The sequence below is a fragment of the Orbicella faveolata genome, unplaced genomic scaffold, assembly GCF_042242905.1.
Source record: "Orbicella faveolata isolate gen_17 unplaced genomic scaffold, um_ofav_v1 contig_4, whole genome shotgun sequence".
NCBI classification, from domain to species: domain Eukaryota; kingdom Metazoa; phylum Cnidaria; class Anthozoa; order Scleractinia; family Merulinidae; genus Orbicella; species Orbicella faveolata.
The window spans coordinates 2,935,275-2,958,229 of NW_028301569.1; the positions used below are offsets into that span (position 1 = coordinate 2,935,275).

The 22,955-nt window shown below is 41.4% G+C and overlaps 2 protein-coding genes across 7 annotated transcripts; both read right to left on the minus strand.

Moving 5' to 3' along the window:
- Positions 1 to 1,628: 1,628 nt before the first annotated feature.
- Positions 1,629 to 22,574, minus strand: LOC110055349 (heat shock 70 kDa protein 12A-like). Of its 6 annotated transcripts, XM_089275990.1 has the most exons (8): positions 19,393 to 21,297; positions 11,618 to 11,702; positions 11,111 to 11,232; positions 8,346 to 8,478; positions 7,208 to 7,329; positions 4,951 to 6,880; positions 4,490 to 4,667; positions 1,629 to 4,100 (listed from the first exon to the last, which is right to left on the minus strand). In XM_089275990.1, the coding sequence occupies exons 6-8, from the start codon at positions 5,230 to 5,232 to the stop codon at positions 3,043 to 3,045; spliced, it is 1,518 nt and encodes a 505-aa protein (XP_089132116.1). In that variant the 5' UTR covers positions 5,233 to 6,880; positions 7,208 to 7,329; positions 8,346 to 8,478; positions 11,111 to 11,232; positions 11,618 to 11,702; positions 19,393 to 21,297; the 3' UTR covers positions 1,629 to 3,042. The 6 variants fall into 6 exon arrangements, with proteins under 6 accessions (XP_089132116.1, XP_089132117.1, XP_020617390.2 ...); XM_089275991.1 differs by lacking the exon at positions 11,618 to 11,702; XM_020761731.2 differs by lacking the exons at positions 7,208 to 7,329; positions 8,346 to 8,478; positions 11,111 to 11,232; positions 11,618 to 11,702; positions 19,393 to 21,297 and adding exons at positions 21,349 to 21,671; positions 22,402 to 22,574 and having other exon boundaries at positions 4,951 to 5,175.
- Positions 15,537 to 19,384, minus strand: LOC149100939 (uncharacterized). The gene has a single exon (XM_089275988.1). It carries the CDS (start codon positions 17,662 to 17,664, stop codon positions 15,610 to 15,612), a length of 2,055 nt encoding a protein of 684 aa, XP_089132114.1. The 5' UTR covers positions 17,665 to 19,384; the 3' UTR covers positions 15,537 to 15,609.
- Positions 22,575 to 22,955: the final 381 nt, after the last annotated feature.

The window sequence follows — 22,955 nt, forward strand, 5'->3', positions numbered from 1 at the left end:
TCGTCCTTAACAACACCCATTTCAAAAACTGTTTTGTTTAGTGCCTGTAAAACATTAGTAATCTAGCCTAACCTGTCAACTCTTTCTTCGTTGCTGGGCTGAGAATTGATCAATACATAAAAAAAAATCGAGAAAAAAATAAAACAAAATAAAGAAAAAAAAAAGACCCGAAAATCTGAGATCTGCAAATTTACCGATGCAACGTAGCTGAAAAATCGGCTTAAACTGTACGTGATAGCTAAGAACATGCTAAAAGTTGAACTGATGACGGAGATTCCAGCACCCTCACGTGACTCATGCTCAGGATAAGTACAGACTGTACGTTGGTACAGGTTTGACGCACCTAAGCGAAGGCGTCGATCATCTCATCATGCATCATGCGAAGTGACGCACATCGATATTATGGACGCAATGTTATTATTTGAGGGGGGTGGGGGAGTTGGGGGGTAAAGCAGCCAAGCCTTTTCGAGGCCTTAGGTGAGCTACAAAGTGCATCCAGGTTGCGGAGTGAGCAGAAGCACTTACCAACGTAAACATTTTTGCGTTCGAATTATTAAACCCAATAATTGGCGCATTACTGCCCACCCCAGCACCCACCCCACCCACCCTCCCCAAAAAGAAATAATGATAATGACAAAAAAATACGAATAATAAAAAATGAGAAAAAGGCAAATGCTGAAACTGTAGCTGCAAGGATAAAGGTCGGAGAGGTTGAGATTGCCGCTGAAAACATAGCCTTCAACAAGTCTTTCTCGGACAGCTGTCACTTCCAGAGAAGCTCAGGTTCAAATTATGTGATGCACAAACTTTTCGGGTACTGGAGCTAGGTCCAGAAGGAGTTTGAAAAAGCGTGAAACATTAATGATCATCAGTAATGCAGTTACCAAATTTCAATCAAGTCCAGTGTTTATTCAATCCGGTCATTTTGGCGTGATGCAACTGGAAAAAAAAAAACGCATTTAATTTAAACCTGTGTTTCTCAGTAAAATGCAATCAAAACTGAATATTCAATCCAATATCATTGTAATATTTTTTTTTTCAGTTCAAACCTCAACGAAAAAATTTGTTCTATCCATTTATGATATACTTGTTCTATCCATTCAAGAACATCCTCAATCGTCGAGGTATTTCATTCAATCCTCCTGGGGCGAGTGCGGTTAAATCGAGCTGATGAGCCGAGGGTAGGGGAATAGAAAACATAACTTCAAAATGGGTCACGTTGGTGTTTCGGATTTAGAAGCTGATTTTCCTTGGTTTTTGGAGCCTGTTCTTCTAAAAGCACATTTTTTTCACTACGATGGAGAGAAAAGCCAATAGAAGCAGAAGTGCATGTTGAAGTTATTGTCGTAGATCAAAGTATTTCTTGCCCCGCCCCCCCCCCCCCTCCCCTTCCTTGTCTGGTAACGGTCAAACCAGAAAACGCAAGAATAATTATTTTCCAAGTATATATTTTGCGAGATGAAACTGCAAACTTGAGTCTAGGGAAAAAATGTTATTTCTGACGACTGGAACGAATTAGTCAGAAATTTATCATTCTGACGGCACGATCGGCGCGAGGGAGAGACTTGCAGGGTCTAATGGGACGTTTAGGGACTATTTAGGCATTTGGCGGGAGATTTAGGTCAGTCTTTATGTTCATCCTCTTTTTTATTATTAGTAAGCTTTTGCTATAACAACTTGTATGAATAATTGTAAATATCCTACGTTACTGATTTTGTACCCTTTCCTCGGGGTGTAATGCTACTGCATTAGACGAGGAATACGTTTCCACATGAACATATATTTTGGCCACATCTAAAAGGTTGTGTTTTAGTGGTTTTCGTACCTGGCGTAGCACAGGTTCTAATTGTTAGAACCAATAGTTGTAATTTGCAAGGATACAGACTATGTTGTAAGACGGAATACATTTATATGGTCCTACATCAGATGACTGCCAGACACATCCCCCATGAATTATTCACATTGAATGTCTCATATTAGTGTAGTCAGAATTTTATGATTACTGCACGCGAAAGATTCGATAAAGTTCAAAAATGATAGAATGATTCATATTTCCTAAACTGAGTACTATCATGCAAAGGTTTGAATAGAAGCTAAACATGGAAGCTTAGCAACGCTTCGCACAAATGTAGACTTCTACCGCGCGGGAAATGATACTATCTAAAAACATACACACATTTATACTATGCCATAGGAATTACAGCCAATCAGAAAACAGGAAAGCCATTTTATACTCGGTGGTATTATACCCAACCTTCCCATTGTACGCTACGCCTGCGTCGTATTGATCGTGTTGGCCAATGTATTTTCTATCATGGTATAAAATAGTTATGCAACGCTTTCTCTTTGTGTATCATGGAATATCCCACCTGTCACTGGAATTTTCTTGGCGAACATTCTCACATAAGGCTCGTGTGTATACTGAGAAAACACAAGCGACTGGTGGGATATTCCTTGGCGCGCGAAATCAGTCATAGTGTTTGACTGAATAGGCAATAAGAATTATGCTAAGCGAGGTAGACGCTTAGAAAATTGTCCCTAAATGTGATGTAAATTAAATAACCCTAACATAAAACGAGCTATTGGTTCCCTTCTAATCTGTCACCAGCTAACAAAAGAGAACTAACTTTATGCCTTATTGGCTAATATCAACCTGTAGAACACAGGGTATGAACTTCGTGCATGCACTGGACCGCAATTTTAGCTTGCCTGTTCCGAACGGATTTTATCAAAAAGTGATTATTGTAATGAGATTCAAGGAAATGCCCTTCTAAATGTGAAGATTTATTAAACTAAGAGCTTTAAACGTATTGAGCTAATATGTAGTAATTTATTGAACTAAGAGCAAAGTGCCTTTTAGCACTGTGGCAGCCTTGCAATCAACCTGGTTTAACAGAATGAAATCAAAAGTTAATTAGCCTTAACGTTTTACCAATGATCTATGTGTGTTATTGAAATTATCTATGTGACAAAATACCTTATAACGTCTAATCACGACATCACGTCATGATATAATAAGGCATGGAGGCTATAGTCGAGTGTCTATGATCGACAAAAAAAATCCAAGGTCGTTTGAGCCTTGTTTCCACTTGAGACGTCCCAAGCTGTCGCGGTTATTTCTGTTCCACCAAAATACATGCAGACTTCTATTTTCCTATCTTTACCTCTCCAGATATCAGGGGACTTAACCACGACACTTCCAATCTTAGTTACTCCAGGATCAGTGACAAACTGAGTATTAGGATTGCCTGTGACGTAGAATCCACATTGAAGTCTTGTTTGGTTCGCGTACACTGGCTTGTATCTCTTGGTTATTCTCTCACCAAGTTTAACCGCTTTATTTTCCTTTACAAAGCAATTAAATACGTCATCGCACTTCTCAACGCCATCTGCGATAAACTTCTTTTCTTCCGGATGAACACCCTCGACAAAATCGGGGCAGCTGTCAGCGCCGTAAGTTGTGCAGACGACTCTTTCGGTTATTTTCGAGGGTTTTTTGCCGAAGATCACAGCACCTTGGACAACTGCTGTGGTTGCATGACGGGGAACAAGGACTCTGAGAGACCTTGAAAATTCCTTTTTTATTTCTTCTTGAAGGAAAGCAGATTCGGCGAAGCCGCCAACGAGAAGCATGGTTTGCACTTTTGAGAGGCTTGGCTTTCTCAGCAGGGTTTTCAGATGTTTCTTTATACTTTTCACCACAGGAGTAAATAGTCCTTTCATGATTCCTGAACTCAGAGAAAGATACTCATTATTTTTCAGCTTTACTTCTTTTTCTCCATACCGTTCCATCACTGGACTTTTTGTCTGATTTACCAGGGACACAAAGCTGCGTGGTAATCGGATGTTTGTCATCAAGCTGCTGTCTAGGATGCGGTTCCCTCGCTTTTTGGCTTCGAACTCATTCATCAAAGATAGCCAATCAGATGGAAACTGGTTGCGATACGTTTGAAGTTTTTTCGCACCAAGCAAGTCTTCCAAGAGGCTCTCGAATCGATGATTTACGTATATTCCGCCGTAAGGGCCCCCTGTAACTTTGTGGATCTCCTTGACGGCACCATCCTCTTGTATTTCATGTACGGTCACGTCAAGCGTGCCCCCTTATAAGAAAAAGAGCAATCAGGACGCTAATTCCAGATTTTTATCTTGCCTAAGTAAAATAGATGTTGGCTAATTTTGCTATTTTCTATTATCAAGGTGGGGCAAAGAATGTGAAGGTGAAGGAAGTGAAAAGGATAAAATGAGCGTGGTGGTTATTGATTTTCACTCGAATTCCACATGAGTTGCCTATTCTCTATGCCCAGAGTGGACTAGCTGGTGAGTAACCAGTATAATCACTTTTAACGACTTCGAAAGCATAAATTTTTTACGGTGAATTGTGGACTTCCATCTTCCTTATGGCTCGTGATCTTTTGTTCAGAAACAAAACGATGAAATGATAAACAGAACGTTCAGAAATAAGAAACAAGTTGACAGAAGTATAACTTACCACCAATGTCAACGACAATGTAGTGTGTATTTAACTGAGACAGTATTCCATCCACAGGTCTGCTGCCAGTTTCTGCCTGAAAATCATTCATATTCTTCTCCTGACAAAATATTGCTGCCGCTTCCGGCTCCAAAGCAATTATTAGTTGCTCTGCATTTTCTGAGGATCCCACACCTGCCTGTACAATCAAAAAAGAAGCTTATTGCTAATCTAAACGTAAATTCTGGGATGGCCATACTTATGATCTAGAGCCTTGCCTTGATCTCATTTCTTCTGCATTTGGGTGTCATAGTAACTAAGTGAAATAGCTTTCTGAAAATTATATTTTCCCGATACTTAATCAGATTCAACGGCACGTATTTTTGCTTTAAGAGCCGGTGTAGGTTTACATCAAGACATACCAGCCTTTGAAGTTTATTTATTTAATATTTGAACAACGCTTCACATTTATCCATCCTTACCTCATAAGCAGCTTCTCTCATGAACTGTTTAGCTTTTGGGGTCCATATTGCTGGGACTGTTAGAACCCACTGGATATCGTTAGCGTTGTAGTGGTCATCTCCAGTCCGTTGGCAAATAACTTTTAGCGCCTCCTCTTTAAGAAACCTGATGGAACGTGCAAACACTGTCTTAGCTTCAACTGACTGTCCGTTGGCTGCTTTGATAGCAGTTTTGATGTTCAAGCTCTGGAAAAAAAGACATGAATTGCTTTCAGGTGTTTTGCCAACACTTTTGTTTTGCATGGTGTTGCTGTTTTTGTTTTTTGTTTGTTTGTTTGCAATTGTTTGTTTTTTTTTCGATATCACTTCTTCCCGCCTCCATCTCAAGTTTTGTCCTTTTGTTTTTTGGATATCTGTTCATTAATAACCTTTTTGAGACTGCCTCTTACACACCACAATATTGGGGCACACAACGTTCTGATTTGTCTGTCATTATGGCCTCAAAGAATAATATATAGATTTAGCCGAGCCTAAAAGCGGAACTCCTCAGTATTTTTTCGGAATGCTGTTACTAATGAAAATAATCGAACATGCATGTGAGGTAAATTGCGAACTATTTAATAGTTTCAGCTGGAAATAGGATCACATCAGCAGATCGAGGTGTAAGATGGTGTGATTGTGAAATATAGAGCCATGATTTCAAGGATTTCTGAGAAGCCACTAAAAATCTTGATCACATAACAGAACTGTCTTCTGTGCTTTTTGGTGGCATTTCCTGTTCTTTCCTACCTTATTCAGAAAGACAAGACATTGTTATTAATCATTATATTCTTTCTTAGTTAACATGGGGACTCCCACACAAAAGAAGTTTAAACATTTTTTTGCTGTGGGGACTGATTGAAATGCAGCGGTTACAATACTCAGTCCCTAAATCTCTACCAAATGAAATCTCGCAAAAATACCAAAATAGTATACATATGTGAAAAGTTGGAAAGTTTTGTTTTCTAACTTGTCCCTAAAGATACATTTAGCCATCTTCACTTTTGTCTGGAGTCTCCTCCTGCTGAAAGGGTTTGCAATAAGCAAAATCACTCTCGCATGAATGGTAATTGTGATATTTTTTTTTGGTGATCATGAATACTTGTATAGGCTTCTAATAATAATTTTATTATTCAATTTCCATGTGATTTGTTCTTCTTCTTGACTGAGATTGTGGACTACAGGAGCTGTTATTGGGTTCCATTAATTAATTTTGCTATGATTAAATTATACCAAGAATTACAAGCAAGCTAAGAGTAAGTTATATTATGTACATGTATTTTGTCGGCACTACACAACCAAATGCACTCAAAGGTTATCAGGCATGGGTACATTTGTCAGAAGAGCCCAGCACATCCAAGATATGTTTTGATTGACACATCAATTAAGATAATTTACAGCAAAATGGATAAACAATACATCAATATCCTACATGCACCAAACTGGACATACCTGTAGGGGTTACGAGGCAATCATTTAAACAACAGATTGAAATAATTTATAAACAAGAGAACACTATTTCTACAACAGTAGAGAACAAATTAGCCTTATTGGACATTGCGAATGGCAAGGCTGTCTGTCTCCATTTCGTGTTGGCAAAATATTAATTTATGCCATGTCCAATGCAGATTATCACAAAATTGATTTACAAACACGATAAATATCACTTTAAAGCCAAAAAAGCAATTATTTAAATAAACCATGAGTAAATTATCTCTAAGAAAAACTGATTAATTTAACAGGCACCTTAAATAATTAGTTAATATATGTGTTTCTTAATAATGTAATACAGTGTATCTGTCACAATGTTGCAGCCATGATATTAAAACGCACAGGATGGGTTGCAGAACTCAACTTCTAAGCCAGTTTATTCAATGACCTTGGTGCAGAAATTATAATCCCATCAAGTTGTCTGTAAATACAGAGAAACCAAACAAATCATTGCAATCTTAAGTAATAAATTATTGAACTCTTTTGCATGTATGTACGGTGTATGTTCCATTAACATTGGGGATCTCTCAGAAGCTGCATCCATCATAAATTAATTTGTTCCTGCATGCATTTGTTTATAGAACTTTTCACACTTTAATATCTCTGTCATACTTATAGTGATCTCTGTGTTCTACAACAATTAGTACACAAGAAAAATACACTCAGTAAGATATTGTTTACAATAAAAATCAATGCCTATAAGCAATCATAAGGACTTTAAATTTATATTTCTTCAGAAATATCTCACCAGGCCATGGTTGCTTTGAAAATCTTTGATGTCTTAATACAGGCTGCCCATGTGTAAACTGTTCATATATTGAATGACAGGAACAGACATGTAATCATACTGTAGCTGCTACTTGAACACCACTGTTATTCAGATAAAAACATATCGATTATAATTTATTATAATCTTTCCACAAACAGATGACATTCCTTTCTTTGATATACAGTGTACTTCATTGTTAGTTGTTTACTCAGTGTTAGTGAATCAAATGCTAGGGGCTGGTACCCCCGGGGGGGGCACTGCCATATATGGGCTATATAGGTATGTGCCGCTGTGAAGGGTATGGTTTTCAAGCAGTTTACTCTAGGATAGCTGGGTATATAAATCAGAGCGTTTGGGTCTAGAGTAGGATATCATTTTCACAAAATTGACTAGTTGGTTGAAGATTTTAGTTAGACTAAGGAAATCAGGAATTGCCACTCAAAAATATAAAAAAATCAAATCAGCAAGTTTAAATTTAGGCAAATCAGCCTCAACAGTGTTGATAGATGGGGGGATTTGGGGAGTTTACTCTAGTATAGGGTAGCAAAATTCAGCTGAACTAGCTCTAGTATAGGCTAAGGGTTCCAGGGTCCAAGCGGCACATCCCCACCCAGAAATTCCCAAAGTACCTCCCCCGGGCTGGTACCCCAACTTTCACAGTGGCAGGCTCTGCCCTGAGATGCAAAGAAAACTTACTAACTGAAATGAACTTGGCGACTTGCTTTTGAGATCAAATGCAGTTTGCTTTAAACAAGAAACTGGAACATTGCAAGTTACAACAATGTGCCCAGTCCCAATCAAAGGGCCATCCAGGCTGTTTGGTTGTACATATAACTGTACAACTGCACATGAGTTCAGCTTCCAAAAGAAAATCAGAGTTTGTCAGGATAAATACTGATGTTCTTGTTTACTACATGTAAATCTGAATGTGCAGTACCAGAAGATATTCACACCCAACACCCATTCATGGTCAGTCTTCAAAAATTCCAAATTAAAGTATCAGGAAGATAGAGCTCTAATAGAGAAAAAACCTCCATGTGGGGTATGAATCTTTTCTTGAAGAAAACAATGTCTGAGAAATCATTAATTACAAAATAATGTTTAAGAAATATCTTACCTGGTAATTCCAACTTTCAGAAAATTTTGTAATCTAGACTGTCTGGCCACTTCATATATTTGACAAGTTGACACTGGGCATGTTTGTCAATTTGTGGGCTTCAACATCACATTACAATAGTAGCATTGGTCAACTAAAAACAGCATAATTTGGTTAATTAATATACACTGTACATCATTACGTTGAAATATTGGTGAAGATCGTTGCACACCAACAGATACAGAACCATCACAGATATGATATGATATTCTTAACCTCTCTGAAATTTCAGATTATTCAAGATTAACATGCACATACATCATTAAGGACAACCCTAAAAAACTGATTCCGGAAACCGGAATCCGGAACTGGAAACTAGAATCCCGAATCCAGATATTATGAATGATGATAGAAATAATTCACTTCAGCAATGTCTAATAAATAAATATGGGGAAAAACTATTTTGCTGTTATTTACTTTCTTGGCTTCACTTCAGCCACAAACTGTAATTGCTAAAAAATTTTTGACTAGTTCTGAACAACCCTTAGCTATACATCTGGCCCAATTGTTCAAAAGCTGGATAAAGCTATCCATTGGGTAATCACTTTCCAGTCAGGGTTAGTGATTTTTCAGGTGGATAGAGTTACTCATAGCCTGTGAGCAGGCTCTACTATCTGTCTCTAGTGCCTGAGCAGGCTAAATAAGTGTCTAGTGTTTTTCTGCATTGGCATGTCAGCGAGTGCCTTCATGCAGCTTTACTGCTCATGCCCCCGGCCCAAACACAAGAGCCTGCTCAAAGGCTTAGTTACCCATCTTTTGTTCAATCTGGCTCTGGTGAGAGTGCAGTTCTTGTCTAGATCAAATTGCTATGAGAAGACTGGTGAGTAGCACAATAACAACAAGTTATTTTGGTGAGTTTCTGGCAGTCTTTAAGCATCTTTTAACAACATGTGGTCCGATCTGTTAGCAAGTGAGAAGCAGACAGAGGTAAGTGTGCAACATTTCTATAAATTGTTTTAATATGATGGCCGCCAAGAATATGAAATGCTGATTTGTCACAGTATCAGTGTGGAAATAGTGTTGATCTGGAACTAGTTTGGTATCTGTTGGACAAATCAAATATTATATTAAGATGAGCCAGGTTAGCCTTTGAACTTCGAAAGTGGGGGGCGTGACTGTCAATGTACAGGGGGCTGCCACTGACAGACATCCTGTTCTCTATGACATTTTCTATCTTGTTCAGTATCTACTAGACATAAAGGGTAAATTTATACCTCCGGTAAATTGCAGATCACTTATTAAACAAAATGGCAAGAAGATCTTTTAAATCTTATAACCGCGCTTTTAAAATTTAACTGTTTTGTTAATACTACAGTCACAACGCAGTGCACATTCCAGAGCAGTCCTTGATGATTCATTGATTACTGTAAACACATCACTTGATCAACACAAACTGTGTCATATCTTATTGCACCATCAGTCTTAGCCTTTGCGAAATCTATGATGATGTAATGGTCTCAATCTGGAAGTTTGCTCGGGACATGCCCATGAATGATACAAAAGGAAACGAGTGTCACACTATTAATAATGCTTTTAATAAACAGCTTTCTTCCTGAAACGTCAAAATTTAATTTGCTTGCGCCTTGAAGTGGTCACGCAAGTCACACAATCAGGGGGGTTTACGTTATCCACAGCTAATTTTGGAACAGTTGTGTTTTTTCTCCTAGCACTGACTTAAACATTGCAAGTTCTGGCAAGCTCTTGTTTACCTCGGCAAATACTTAATTTTTCTTCAAATCTCTTAACTCGCTGCGATGAAACAGCCAAAGAATTTGCTTCATTTGCCGAAACCCACAAGAAATACTCACAAAATTGCACATAAATTAATGACCATCGCTTCTGGCAAAATAAACTTGCAAAGTAAACATGATCTTACAGTGCATTTGCCATGTAGCGAAAATGAAAGCTGCAATGTCAGCGCATTCCATGGCTGACGTTATACCCTTTTTTAGCGTTTTTAGCATATTTATTATTTCCCTTTGAATCCAACGCTTCGATAAAACCAGAAGAAAATATATATTATACACAAATAAAGAAAACAATATCCGTAACATTGTCCTTGTATTAACGTTTCAACAGCTTATGGCGAATAAACATCACAGGTTGCATGATTCAAAATTTGGCTGAGAGGAAGTTTGGGTCTGGTCACCGACCACAAAAAAAAAAAAAAAAAAAAAAAAACACTGGTAGAACACGAACTGCGCTCGGCCCATGGCCGTGCAGTTAATTGCCAGCAAGCTTATTTTAGACGCTCTCAGGGTGCTTGGAATTAAATTATGACGCACTTTACTAAGATTCTCATAATTATAGCCCTCACTAGAAATAACGGTTGCACGAATTTCGACAGATGGGGAATTTTTGTGTCAGTTTGAGGTCCTTTTTACTTGGCCGCTTATTTTTTACAGGCAAAAACCTAAGTAAAACAATTTTCGAGTATTTGAAGAACTTGTTTTCTTCGATTTGTGGATTCTGGTTTCCGGTTACTGGATTCCAGTTTTTCATTCTGGATTCCGGCTTCCAGTTTCTGGGTTTTAGGGTTGCCCCACCTTTAACAGAGTGTTTGCTTTACATTCAGTTTACGCATGGCTGTTATCCAGCATAAGCAGACTTATAAGTTTGCCTTCAAAAATAAACTGCAACAACTATTGCATCTTTTATCACCTATTCTTGTGATGAAATGACAAAAAATCCAAGTACAAGAAGTCAAAAGCATAAAACAAACTTACCTGGTAATGCTTACAGTTCCTCTTACTGTCTGCATATGCCTTCCATAAACTGGTACTGCCTGGACATTGTACTCACTATTTTTGTGATCACACCTTAAAACATCACTGTTATATAATTTGTCCTGAAAAAGCAATGCATGAAATGTTATGCCTTTGGCACTCACCAAATACCTTTACATGATGTACAAAGTGCACCACATCAACATTCACAATTCTCTTTACTTTCACTCTAACTTTTTTTATGTCATTTTCCCTAACTTGAAGACAGGACTTCCACATTAGGTGATAATTTGCCTCTGAAATCTCTATGAATTCACAGGGAGTGATAACAATTAAATCGTGACTAATTTTAGCAAAGGAGGCGTTCAAATGTCAGATTTTAATGTTAAGTTTATAACTTTACATTACTCTTCGTATACATATATAACCTCTCAATAATTGCACCTGTAGACAGAAGGTGTGCTGGGGGAAGAGATGTTCTAAACTTTCTGAACTTTTCCCCCTTACCTGTAATAGGATGACTATTATGAACTACGATTCGCAACCAACACCAACATCAGGTTATGTATACACATGTATATTTTGTTGTCTCCTGTAATCATAAAAAAATAAAAATTTAAACCCTCCATAAAGTTCATACCCAATAACACTGCCACATGTAGCGCTGTTACTGGGAATTAATTTAAGTGAAACTGTTGAAACAGCTCTGTCAAAATTGTTTCTAGCAGTTAAGACAGGATAACAGAATATACACGTAGTACACAGCAAAGGCCAGAGATACACACATGTTGGTTATTAGTTAGGATTTTGTGAGCTTCTGTGCAAGGCATGGTGGAAAATAATGGACTATCAAAAATGAAGGTTCCTAAGATATTTTGACAGCAGTGAGAGGAATGAATATATAAATTTACAAAAGAAAGAGAAGTTCTTGCCCTGTCCAGTTCTCTGTCATAAAAATATCATTTACATACATTTATTACATATGGTTTGTGTTTAAAGCTGATATAATGCACACTCTGATTGGCTAATTCTAGTGTATTATTTACATTTACATGGTATATGTCGGTAAAATCATAAAACATCACATGTGACTAAAATAAAAACTAAAAACTAAAAAGAAATGCCTACATGTAATTCATAATAATTTAAAAATACTTAACACTAAAACAGATCTAATTCTTTACTTTATTCAAAATTATGCCCATGGGTCAATTACGAGCATGCTAAAAGGTCCTAACACAAAGTAAAAGGAAATTAAGAAAACTATTGCTTTTTTCCTGAAAATTGTAGCGACTGAAAACAATGATTGAACACTCTGAGAGTGCATTCTATCACCCTGACAACGCCAGTTAAGAAGATAAGGCAAGAACCAAGGCACGACCGGCTCGTGTAAGGCTTTTAATCAAACTGGGATAAAACTAACAGCCGAGTAACAGTAAGAATATGGTGGACGCCATGCTACGAACAACAGATAAAACGCATGCTGAGTCCTAGTACCGCTGACCGGTACTGGCGTGACTTCTTTCTTCTTGTTTCATAAGTCTTTTCAACGCAGTAAATACATAAAGTAAAAAGGGGCATAGTATGCCACATAACAGGAACCGAGAACATAGTGGAATGTACTTGACGCTAACCTATATGCAAGGAAAAGTCAGAGTTCAGTGACATAGTCTACAAAACGCGTAGGAGGACGGCGGACACGTGAGGATCTCCGTAGGTCAGGAGTGGGAGGGTCTGCTGACATGACTGCGTTTTCTAATGGGGTGTCATCAGGGCATGACAGCTGTGTAGCTGTGTCAACCATGGTATGGTCAACAGGAAAGGCACAGGCTTGTGGTGTAACACAGTGAGAGCTGTCAGATAGCTGATGCGCTGAAGAAGAGATGGCATCAGGGATGTCAGGCAGAGAGGGTGGAGGGCACGATGTGGTACCAGGTTCGTCTTCATCGTCTGAGTCGTTACTGCGACGTGTGTGGGGAACACGTAAGGGGTCGGCCAAGTCAGATGGGACCTTGAAGCACTCTGATAGTTTGACATGGTATGATGAGCTGCGTAATTGGGATCCAATGAACTTTTTGATGTCACAGAACGGTGGTTCTATGGCTACAACAAGGTAGCGGTCGCGGGCTCGAGACTTGTTCAGGTCGGAATGGAGGTACACTAGGTCACCAATATCAATCTGGGGAGTAGGGTGCCTTTGCTGCACAGGGGCCTTAGAGCGCTCACTGTGGGGGTGGTTGGAGAGGCGCTGCTTGTGCTGGAGGGTAATTAAATGGTCGTCAGCAAGGGGTAACTGCTTGTTTGAAAACTGGTCCCGCTGTGTCCACATTTCTCGTGAGGATAGGCCACGTGAACGGATACGAGAGTTCAAGGCAGAGGTCGCTATGGCAAGAGTGAGGGGAGAGACAGCACCACCAAGAGGCTCCTGACGTAGTAGTTCTGTTTCCAACTCCTGGACAGCTCTCTCAGCTATGGGGTTCTTGTTGGGATTTTTGGCCTGGCCAAGCTCAATTGTAATTCTGTGCTTCTCTAAGAGTGGGTCGTTGACTAGGGCCTTAAAGCCAGGTGCAGGGTCAGTACGGATCACAGCGGGTGGACCATCCATAGGGCGCATTTCCAAGCAGAGTTTGACGATGGCATTGCGTAACGTTTGGTGCCGCTCATCTTCAAGCAATAAACTGGAGGAATAAGAGATCACAGTCTCGCGGAGGACAAAGATAAGCTGGCGAGAGCGCTTGATGACGTCTGCTGCGAAGGACCGACCAATAGCGTCAGGTGGTGGCGAGGTGGACTGGTCAATATGTGCGGTTGGAGAGTTTCGGAGTGCCGCACAGGAGTGGCATCCTTCAGAGACACGAGAGATTGCCTTGTCCAGATCGAGGGCGAAAAGATAGTGTTTGACGACCATCTTCAACTGGTGGCAGGACGAGTGGCTAAGCTGAATGTGAAGAGTGGTCAAAAGGCCATCCAAGGCTTGGCGGGGGACGATAATGCACTCCCTGGACGGTGACAACGGTTCATGACGCTGCACAACAAGGAGGCCATCATTTGCAATTGACGCAACTTGTAAATACCGTTTGACGTCCTTGATGTTAGTCAGTTTCTTGGAAGGTCTCGTACCCTGGACAAGGTGAGCGTGTGTCCAGCGCAGGTCTGGGCATTCAGACTGAACAGCCAACCAGGTGGGCCAGCTGGTGAAGGGAAGGCGGACGCTCCCTTGGAGGATATCTTGAACAGACACGGCTCGGACGACAGAGTTGCTAGTTCGAGTGATGAAAGAACACACCTGACAGGTCTCATTTTCACAGGGGGCGGCGTTTCGGTTTGCAAAGTCTGACGGGAGGATATCAGCGCCTGAGACGTGCCTTACAGAAGCCTGGTAGCGGCTTACGACAGATAAGAAAGTGGATACACGAGGGCTGGCAGAGAACTCCCCACGGCAGAGCTTCTCGTACGCTTGGACGCAGGGCTTACTGTCAGTAAGGATGCAGGCCTTCTTGGACGACTGAATAAGATACGGGCTGAAGTGCTTAGTAGCAGCCGCAATGGAGAGGGCTTCTACCTCGCATGGAAGCCACGTTGTCTGGGACCCCCGCAACTTAGCGCTGAAGAAACCGGAAACATGTAACTTGTCTCCGCGCGTCACATAGAGGGTATCACCTATTCCTGGGTCCCTGACAGCTCCGTCAGTTACGATCCATAGCTGGTCCTCAGGTCTGGGTAACTTGATTGTGAGCGCAGATGAAAGGGCATTCTGAGCACTACGGAATGCACCTCTTAGATCATCGGTCCAGTTTATGGATTCCTGGGAAGGACGACCAGCCGTTACAGCATCCAAGGGAGTGAGGTAACGTGAGCACCTTGGGATGACGCGGGAGAGGACCTTGTATGCCCCAATGAAGGATCTCAATCGACCAACAGTGCTTGGCTCAGGGTAGGTGGCGAGAGTGTTTAGGCGGTGGGGACTGGCGGAGAGAGAGCCAACAGTCCAGATCCAGCCAAGAATAGTGGTGCTCTTGGGACTGATGATGGTCTTGTGGGCAGACAAACGCAGGTTACACTTGTGTAGGGCTTGTAGGACCTTCTTCCAGTTGCATAATAGCTCTTGGGGTGTGTTGCCGCCACAGTATAGATCATCCGCAATTTTGGCCACGGATCCATCTTGTAGTAAGGGGCCTGGGACGCGGGACATAACCTCTTCCAGGGCGGTTTCCGAACCGGGCATGCCCATAGCGGAGCGAATGTAGACTCGTACTCCTTTAAAAGGAGTGGCAACGCCGCAGTACTTCATGGACTCTTTGGCCAAAGGGATTTGATAAAAGGCACTTGTTAGGTCGGTGACAATGATGTGTGACCACTGGGCGATGAGTCGTAGGGTGGAGTCAACATCGGGCAGCAAAGATGGTTGAGGCTTACTGTATCTGCCTACGTCAGCAAAAGCAGTGACGAGACGAGAGCCGCCATTGGGCTTCTTTACCAGGAAAGAAGGGTTTAGGTATTCAACAGTGATACCAACATCTTCGGGGCGACGGAAGTTGCTCTAGGTGGTCAAACTTCTCTTGGAGCTCGACGAGTTTATCTCGTGCATATTGGGGGAGGTGACCTTTCCGCTGTGGTGGCTCAACAGGGCCCATGTTGACCTGTGCTTGGTAAGGGCCAGCGGATCCATTGTAACCAGGGAACTGGGGGTCAAATACGGAGTCGTACTCTCTAAGCAGGGATTGGAAATTGGTCCTGATGGCCTGAGGTAGGATGCTGTCTGGGTCTACCTGAACGGATGCGGAGTGACTGGAATTAGAGGGTGGTAACGGACGCTGAGCAGGAGACGGGCCTGGATCCTCTTTTGGTTCGAAGACAGGAGTGACTTGGCAGAAGTGTTCGTGACGCTTAAGTGTGCGAGGCTCGGTTGACAGGTTTGGTATGCGTATGGCCTGCGCAACACTTGAAACGACACTAGGCTGCGGCCACAACTGGGATGGCTTGAGTTTATGTGAACTTGGTGCATCAGTACGAGGCTCAAGTGCATACTCTGAATCAGGAGGAGCATCGTCTGGCAGCTGTACTTCCAAGAATTCTCCGGGCCAAACAGTCTTGGAAGGAGTAGGAGCACGGAGAACAAAAGCCCTACGAACAGTTGGCAGGGGGCTGGGTGGAGACTTGGACCCATACGTGTAGACAGACCCATTGCCAAGGAGCACCTCTCTCTTAGCGGGACGCACAGCAACATCATTTGCCTCCATAAAGGGGGTCCCGGTGAGTACTTCAACATCAAGATCCTCTACAACAAGACCTTCGAACGTAAAGTCTGTGTTGTCGCGGGTGAAGGTTGTTCGTATCTCACCGACCACCCGAAGTTGAGAAGAGCCATCAGCCTGCTGGACGGACTGGGAACTTGATATTACAGGACATCCGAGGTGTTTCGCGGTAGAGTGACGGATCATATTTCCAGTGGCGCCGCTGTCAATGGTGACGCGGACAACACGGTGAGCATGAAAGACATCCATATAAGGAGACTGACGGGTCTGTACACGGTAGGCTACGACATCTGGGGTAGGCAAAGTGGGATCAGGAACTGGAGTATCAGGGTCGAGGTTGCAGTCCGTGTCTGGTTCGTTGTCGAGGATGCCAACGATCTGTCTCGCTTTTACCATGAAGCGCCTGTCATTGTCAGGGAGGAAGGTACACTGACTGAGGAAGTGGTTTGTGTTAGAGCGACCGGCTTGCTTGCATAAGGGGCAGACCTTGTCCTGACGAGGTTGTCTGGTGCGGAACTTAGAGTTACTCCTGCCACCCGGACGGGGGCTACGAAAATCGTCAGCTACTGCTGCACGCAGGATCCTAGCGTCATCGGAGGTGCGGATTTCCTCAAGGAGAGAGGTAAGGGCTTGTGAGATTTCTGGCTTAATTGAGGCAAGGGTGCGAGATCTCAACTCCGTGCCGTAGCGCTGCTTGACCAATCGAGGAAGGCTGGGGTGAATGAGTCGTAGCCAGGTAAGGACGACAAAGTTCTCGAGAGTGGGAGTAAGTTCCTCATCCTCTGAAACATGTTCACCATGGTGGGTTAAGCCATTTGCACGCAGCAAGGAATCCTCCACAAAGGCCATGAGGCGTTGGTACAGGTCCTCTGGGCGCTCATCTGCCGCAAGGTGTATGTCAGAAAAGTCAATAAGTTGTGCGCCGGTGACCTGGAATCCAAAGTGTTGTCGAATAGCTTGCCAGATGAACTCAAGAGAGGTTGAGTTTTTTACCAGCGTGCTATGCGAAATAATAGGGCAGTAATTGGTGATTTGTCCCAGCATCAGCTCGAGGAAGTTGGTTTTTTGACGAGCGGTTAAGCGTCGAGAGAGTGGTACAGTTTTGCCATCGTTTTCGAGTCCTCGAAGCGGTTGGGCTTTGGTCTTTTTCAACCATGTAAAACCATCCGCGAGGAAGGGGGCGAAGTTGCTGTCTAAGGATAGTGTGTACAGTAGATTTTGCTTCCAGTTTTCAAAGCTATTGATTGTTTCCACCTTGGAGAGGCACCACTGCTTCGGTGCGCGGTGAGTAGACGCCATAACACACGATGTAGAACTCCGGACGTGTTGTCACAGCGAAGGATGCACTGTTTTGGCTCACACGGTCGAGGCAGAAAAGAGGCTTTCTACGGCGAAAATGCGGCTTGGGTTGAACTGAACGCTGCCACCACGCCAGTTAAGAAGATAAGGCAAGAACCAAGGCACGACCGGCTCATGTAAGGCTTTTAATCAAACTGGGATAAAACTAACAGCCGAGTAACAGTAACAATATGGCGGACGCCACGCTACGAACAACAGATAAAACGCATGCTGAGTCCTAGTACCGCTGACCGGTACTGGCACAAGATAAAATTTAAGGAGAATAGAGAATTCACAAAATTATATTACAAAGGAATTGGTACTGGACAGGACAAAGGAAACAGCCAGGAAGAAACTGAAACTTTCTTTGACGAGCAAAAAAAGTATGCATGCACAACAAAGAAAACAGTGAGTGACATTCGGTTAATGAGTTACAATGTAGTTAATAACAAAATTAGTGTGAAGAAAAGAGCAGAGAGAGAGAGTGTGTGCGTGGAGAGAGGAGAGCGCTCTCACCAACTAAATTGTGTATGTACATGTATGTATGTATGTAAAACTTATTTCTATTACCAAGAAATGGTCAGGGCAAGAACTTCTACTCCCTAAATTTTTTCTAAGTATGTAAATGTCATTTACACTGTTCAATTTACCGAGTAAAGCTCTTCGCATTTTTTCTCACTTTTGAGGGACATTTCCATATTAAGTGTAAATACTGCATATTTGGGGAATAACCCATGTACCCCCAACCAAAAGCAGTGGCACTAATAAAATGAAATAGTAAATCAAAATGAAAGTAGAGCTTTATTTGCACACAGGATTTACATGCACAATCGTCTACTCGACATTTGGACTATATAAGCATTTCACCAAACCGAACTAATTGGACAGACAACAAAATAAAACGAGGAAATCTACATTACAAACACAATAATTATGCATATCACTTCATCTGAGTATCAAAAGCAAATCCTTCTCATTGAAAGGTAACCGAATGAAAGAGAGGATAAAGAAAATCGTTTAACCTTGCAGTGTTAGAAAGTTTAATAATTATTCACGCTTAAATTTGAATATTACAGTGTGCATTTTTGCCGAAGGCTTAATTTAGCTTTGCAGTCATTTTATCGGCGATAGCTTTGCCAGTCTTCAGCCAAATTAACCTGGGAATTCACCCAAGCATTTCACCAAACCGAATAAACTGAACTAACAAAACGAGGAAATCTGCATACTTTGTAATCACAATATGCAAATCTTCCCATAGGAACGTTGAAAGTAAATTTAGCAAATCCTGTTTGTACACCTTTCTTGGTTTTCAACAACAGAAGAAGAAATTCTAGCTGTCTACGAGGCGGCTGTGCCAACTAACACAGAGAAAACTTCAAAACTCGCCCGGCCGTGTTTACAAATACGGTTTTGGTTAAGCTTATTTTTAGACGTGAGGTTATAAGCTTAGGTTGACGACGAAAATCGACAGAAAGCTTAATTTGTTTACAACTTACAACAACCTCCACAAAGCGATTCACTTGCTATTGTTTAGAGATGAGAGAAATTAAAACGATGCAATTTATAAATTGTCTCACAACATGGCTTCAAATAAGGAAGACTCTCAAAGGATTCCAATTGAAAATAAGCTTATATCGCTGAGGCAACTTGTTAATTTTCATAGCAAACGCAACAGCAAAAGTCACTTACCGCAAGTTAGCAACATCAGTTCGGCCAGTGTAAATCTTCCAGGCAGAAACTTGCAGCAAAAGTTGTGAAGACTGAACTGAACTAATCTTTTTGACAGATCAACGAATCAACCACTTTTTCCCGCTGTGTTTACTGTTTTGTAACACTCTCTCTTGTTCATCACCTGACCAAATCATGTGACTTTTCTTGCACGGCTGCACAGCGTCACAACGCGCGAATTTTAAAAAACTTGGCACTGCAGTCTTCTGAGTACTTTCACATCCTATCTATGGCCCTCGTTAGCTTTGGTTAACGGCATTGTTCGGTATTATTTCACTTCCTTTCTCTAGCCCTTGACTCGCTATAATTCACGCCATTGTTCAGTACTGTTTCGCCTCCTTCCCCAGCGCTAGCCCGCTCTTTTTCGCGATCTTCTTCGCTACTTCTTTGCCTGTTAATTCTTGCTTTCTTTTTAATTCCTTCAGTGCAACCCTATCTTAAAAACATTAGATCAACCTTCGCTATCATTTGTCGACATAACAAATAGAAATGCGTTTTCTTTTCTTTAAAAATCCTGCCAAGAAAAATGGCATTCTTCTGCTAGAGACCGAGGGTGCATGTCTCTGTCGACCTATTAGCTGGAGTATGGCCGCCATGTTGGGCAACTCCGCCGTCGTCATCGTCGTCGTCGTCGTCGTGCGTACGCGCCCACGAGCAATACCGCTAGCCATGAAAACCATGAGAAAATTCATTCATGGATTTCCTTTTGTTTCCCATATGATTATGGGGCTCCGCTTGGCGGCCCTTTGGGCCGCCGGAGCTCCGCTATAACTGTACGCCTTTTTGAAACAATTTTTTGACCAACGTAACTGTTAAATTTATATCTGTTCCTTTTTCAGCAGGATGTCTCAAATTGTACTTCCAGCTAATTTCCTTACAAATACAGTCGGACCTCTATTAAGCGGCCACCTATTAAGCGGCCACCCGTTATTACGCGGCCACCCGTTATTAAGCGGCCAGATATCAAAGTCCCGAAATTATTGTCAGCAAAGTACTGCAAATAAAACCCTCATTATTAACTAGCCACCTCTATTAAACGGCCACAGCCACCTTTTGGTCGTCCCGATGAGGGTTTTCCGATTGTCTTTACCCCTATTAAGCGGCCACACAAAATTTAATACACTTGGATTGGCTTTGTTTTAGAAAAGACCATGAAAAATAACAGTCCGAAATAAAATTGGACGACTGATAAAAACATTCAAACACATGCTTATTATGAGTGTCTTGATGTGATTACATGTTAACTCGATGTTGAAAAATATTCAAAGCACACACACCCCTATAAAGCGCTTAATAGGGGTTCGACGGTATTTTCCAGCTAACAGGTACATGATCCCACTCTAAAAAAACGCTGATAAGTGGATAGATGTGTGTGGCTCCTTCCTCGGCGAGGAAATGAGATTTCTGGGGAGCACATCCTAGTTATCAAACAAAAGCCCTTCATTGACATGGACTTTCGAAATGAGAGGCTCAAACCCATAAGCTATAAAAACTGCAGAAGCTACTCTGAAATCCGAGGGTAAATAAAGAAATGTATGTAAACCCGATCTGTCCGGCATTTGACTTATTTGACTGCGATGCCAAACATGCCGGTTATCAAAGAAAATTTTCACCAGGTAGCAAGGACAACCTAACCCTATGGTTAGCTTAATGAGGGCAACTGATCATGGGTTTCGCAGCCAGTAGAGAATCGGCTGAGAAACAGACTTTGAAGGAACAAGAATGGATGGATGGATGGATGGATGGATGGATGGATGGATGGATGGATGGATGATGAATGGTCAAAATAATGTGCGAAGTGGAGAGGTGGAGTAAGATGAAGAGATAAACAGCTTGGATTTTATTTATCAACAATAACCCCTCTAATCTCCAAACTACTAGGTAAGAGCTGAGTAATTAAGAATTCAAGCAACTCACCTCATCACTGTGCAGAGCCATTTTAAAGTGCTTGAAAAAGAAGTATTCCTTTTCTTCGCTCTCTCCTTGTAGATCTGCATACTTCTCAATAGCATCATAACCAAACGAGTCGAATGACAGGTCAGGTTTGAGTAGCAGACATGTTGGAGTTTTGCTTGTTTGGCCACCCTGTTCATTCACCCAGTCCAGGTTCATAAAGATGGCGTCCTTTCCTAGGTCTTTAATAAAAGAAAATGCAAATCCACTGTAGGTCGTCCCAAAATCGATCGCCACAACGGCAAGGTACGAAGCTCTCGGAGAATAGAAAAGTGAGTCTTTTAATGCTGTCGGAATAGAAAATATAATGTTATAAACTGGTACAGACATGCATGCTTGTGTCACATTATTTCATCAGTTGAATTTCATTTTCAATTTCCGTCTTGCAAAAACTATGCAGAAACATGTAGTATGTATTTACAAAATTAGCTAAGGATCCTTTATTCTTTTATTTCACTTGATATGGGTATGTTTACAGCGTTGTTATTATTATGCAGTGTGAATGGTGATGTTAGTTTGATGTCTGTGAAATGCTTGAACATAACCTGAGCGACCAACCGATGAAAATTTGACTTTTAAATTTTCTGACCTTTCATTCTGACCACTCTGGGTTGTTACTGAGAAAACCTCAAATAGCTGCAGATGTTGGTCTTCGATGCACTTAGCATCAGACACACTGAATGACGATAAAATAACCAGAAATGTATCTTCAAAACGTCTTGACAAGCTGCAATAAATTTAGCGCTGTATATTTTATAAGCTGAATCGTTTGTAAGCCGGGGTAAGAACTTTTCAGTAAGTCTGGGTATGGTGATCAGGTAGAGAATCTTAGAGAGTTACAGACGTTTGCTCACTTGTCTAAAATATCGAACCGATTGTAAAAACCCGAACAGCTCAACAGTTTTTGATCTGCTGACCTCGAAAAATACATTGCACTGGAAATGCGGCCTGCAATTTCTCGATACTGAAATAGTCTTCACTCGCTACACTAACAGTGTATAATAGGCTTTTACTTACCATTGCATGCCATGTTACTGCTTTCAGTGTACTTTGTTAAAGATTTGCTGTGGATTGAAACAAACTGTTAACTGTTTTATCGCTGCGAGATTAAAGTCTTTTTCCGAGAAACATTTTGCACCGAAGGGAAATTTCCCTAATCATTGATGAGTGGCGACAAGTCATGCGTTATACAGTATCCGGTTATTCTCGGAAAAAGACAAAATGGGACGCTTACGTCATGCAATCTGTGTTTTTGTTTTCGTTTTTGTTTTTTTCTTTTTAATCAAGAGCTTCTTACACTGTGAAAATGCGAAGAACTTTCGCTTCTATTAGCGAGTAAAGAAGAATTTTTACGGAAGTCTGGCACTTCGGAAGGCAAAAATTATAAGATGGCATTAGAAAAGTGACAAATTCTCCCCCTAACAACACAATAACATGGTCTGTTTTTGGCCATGAGAGAATATTATTTCCTCAAATCAAATAAACGGAACAGTAATGAACAAGGAATCTAAATAAACCTCTCTGCCACCTCGCAGAAATTTGTAAACCTTTAGTTAAGGGAGTGAACATTC

Excerpts from the sequence above, each read along its gene's own strand:
- LOC149100939 (XM_089275988.1), bottom strand. The coding sequence starts at position 17,664 with ATGGCGTCTACTCACCGCGCACCGAAGCAGTGGTGCCTCTCCAAGGTG.
- LOC110055349 (XM_089275989.1), bottom strand. The coding sequence starts at position 21,714 with ATGTCTGTACCAGTTTATAACATTATATTTTCTATTCCGACAGCATTA. Across the intron at positions 5,176-21,348 it reads TGGCTCTGCACAGTGATGAG|AGCTTGAACATCAAAACTGC; the intron begins GTGAGTTGCTTG and ends CTTTTTTTCCAG. Across the intron at positions 4,668-4,950 it reads TGAGAGAAGCTGCTTATGAG|GCAGGTGTGGGATCCTCAGA; the intron begins GTAAGGATGGAT and ends TTGATTGTACAG.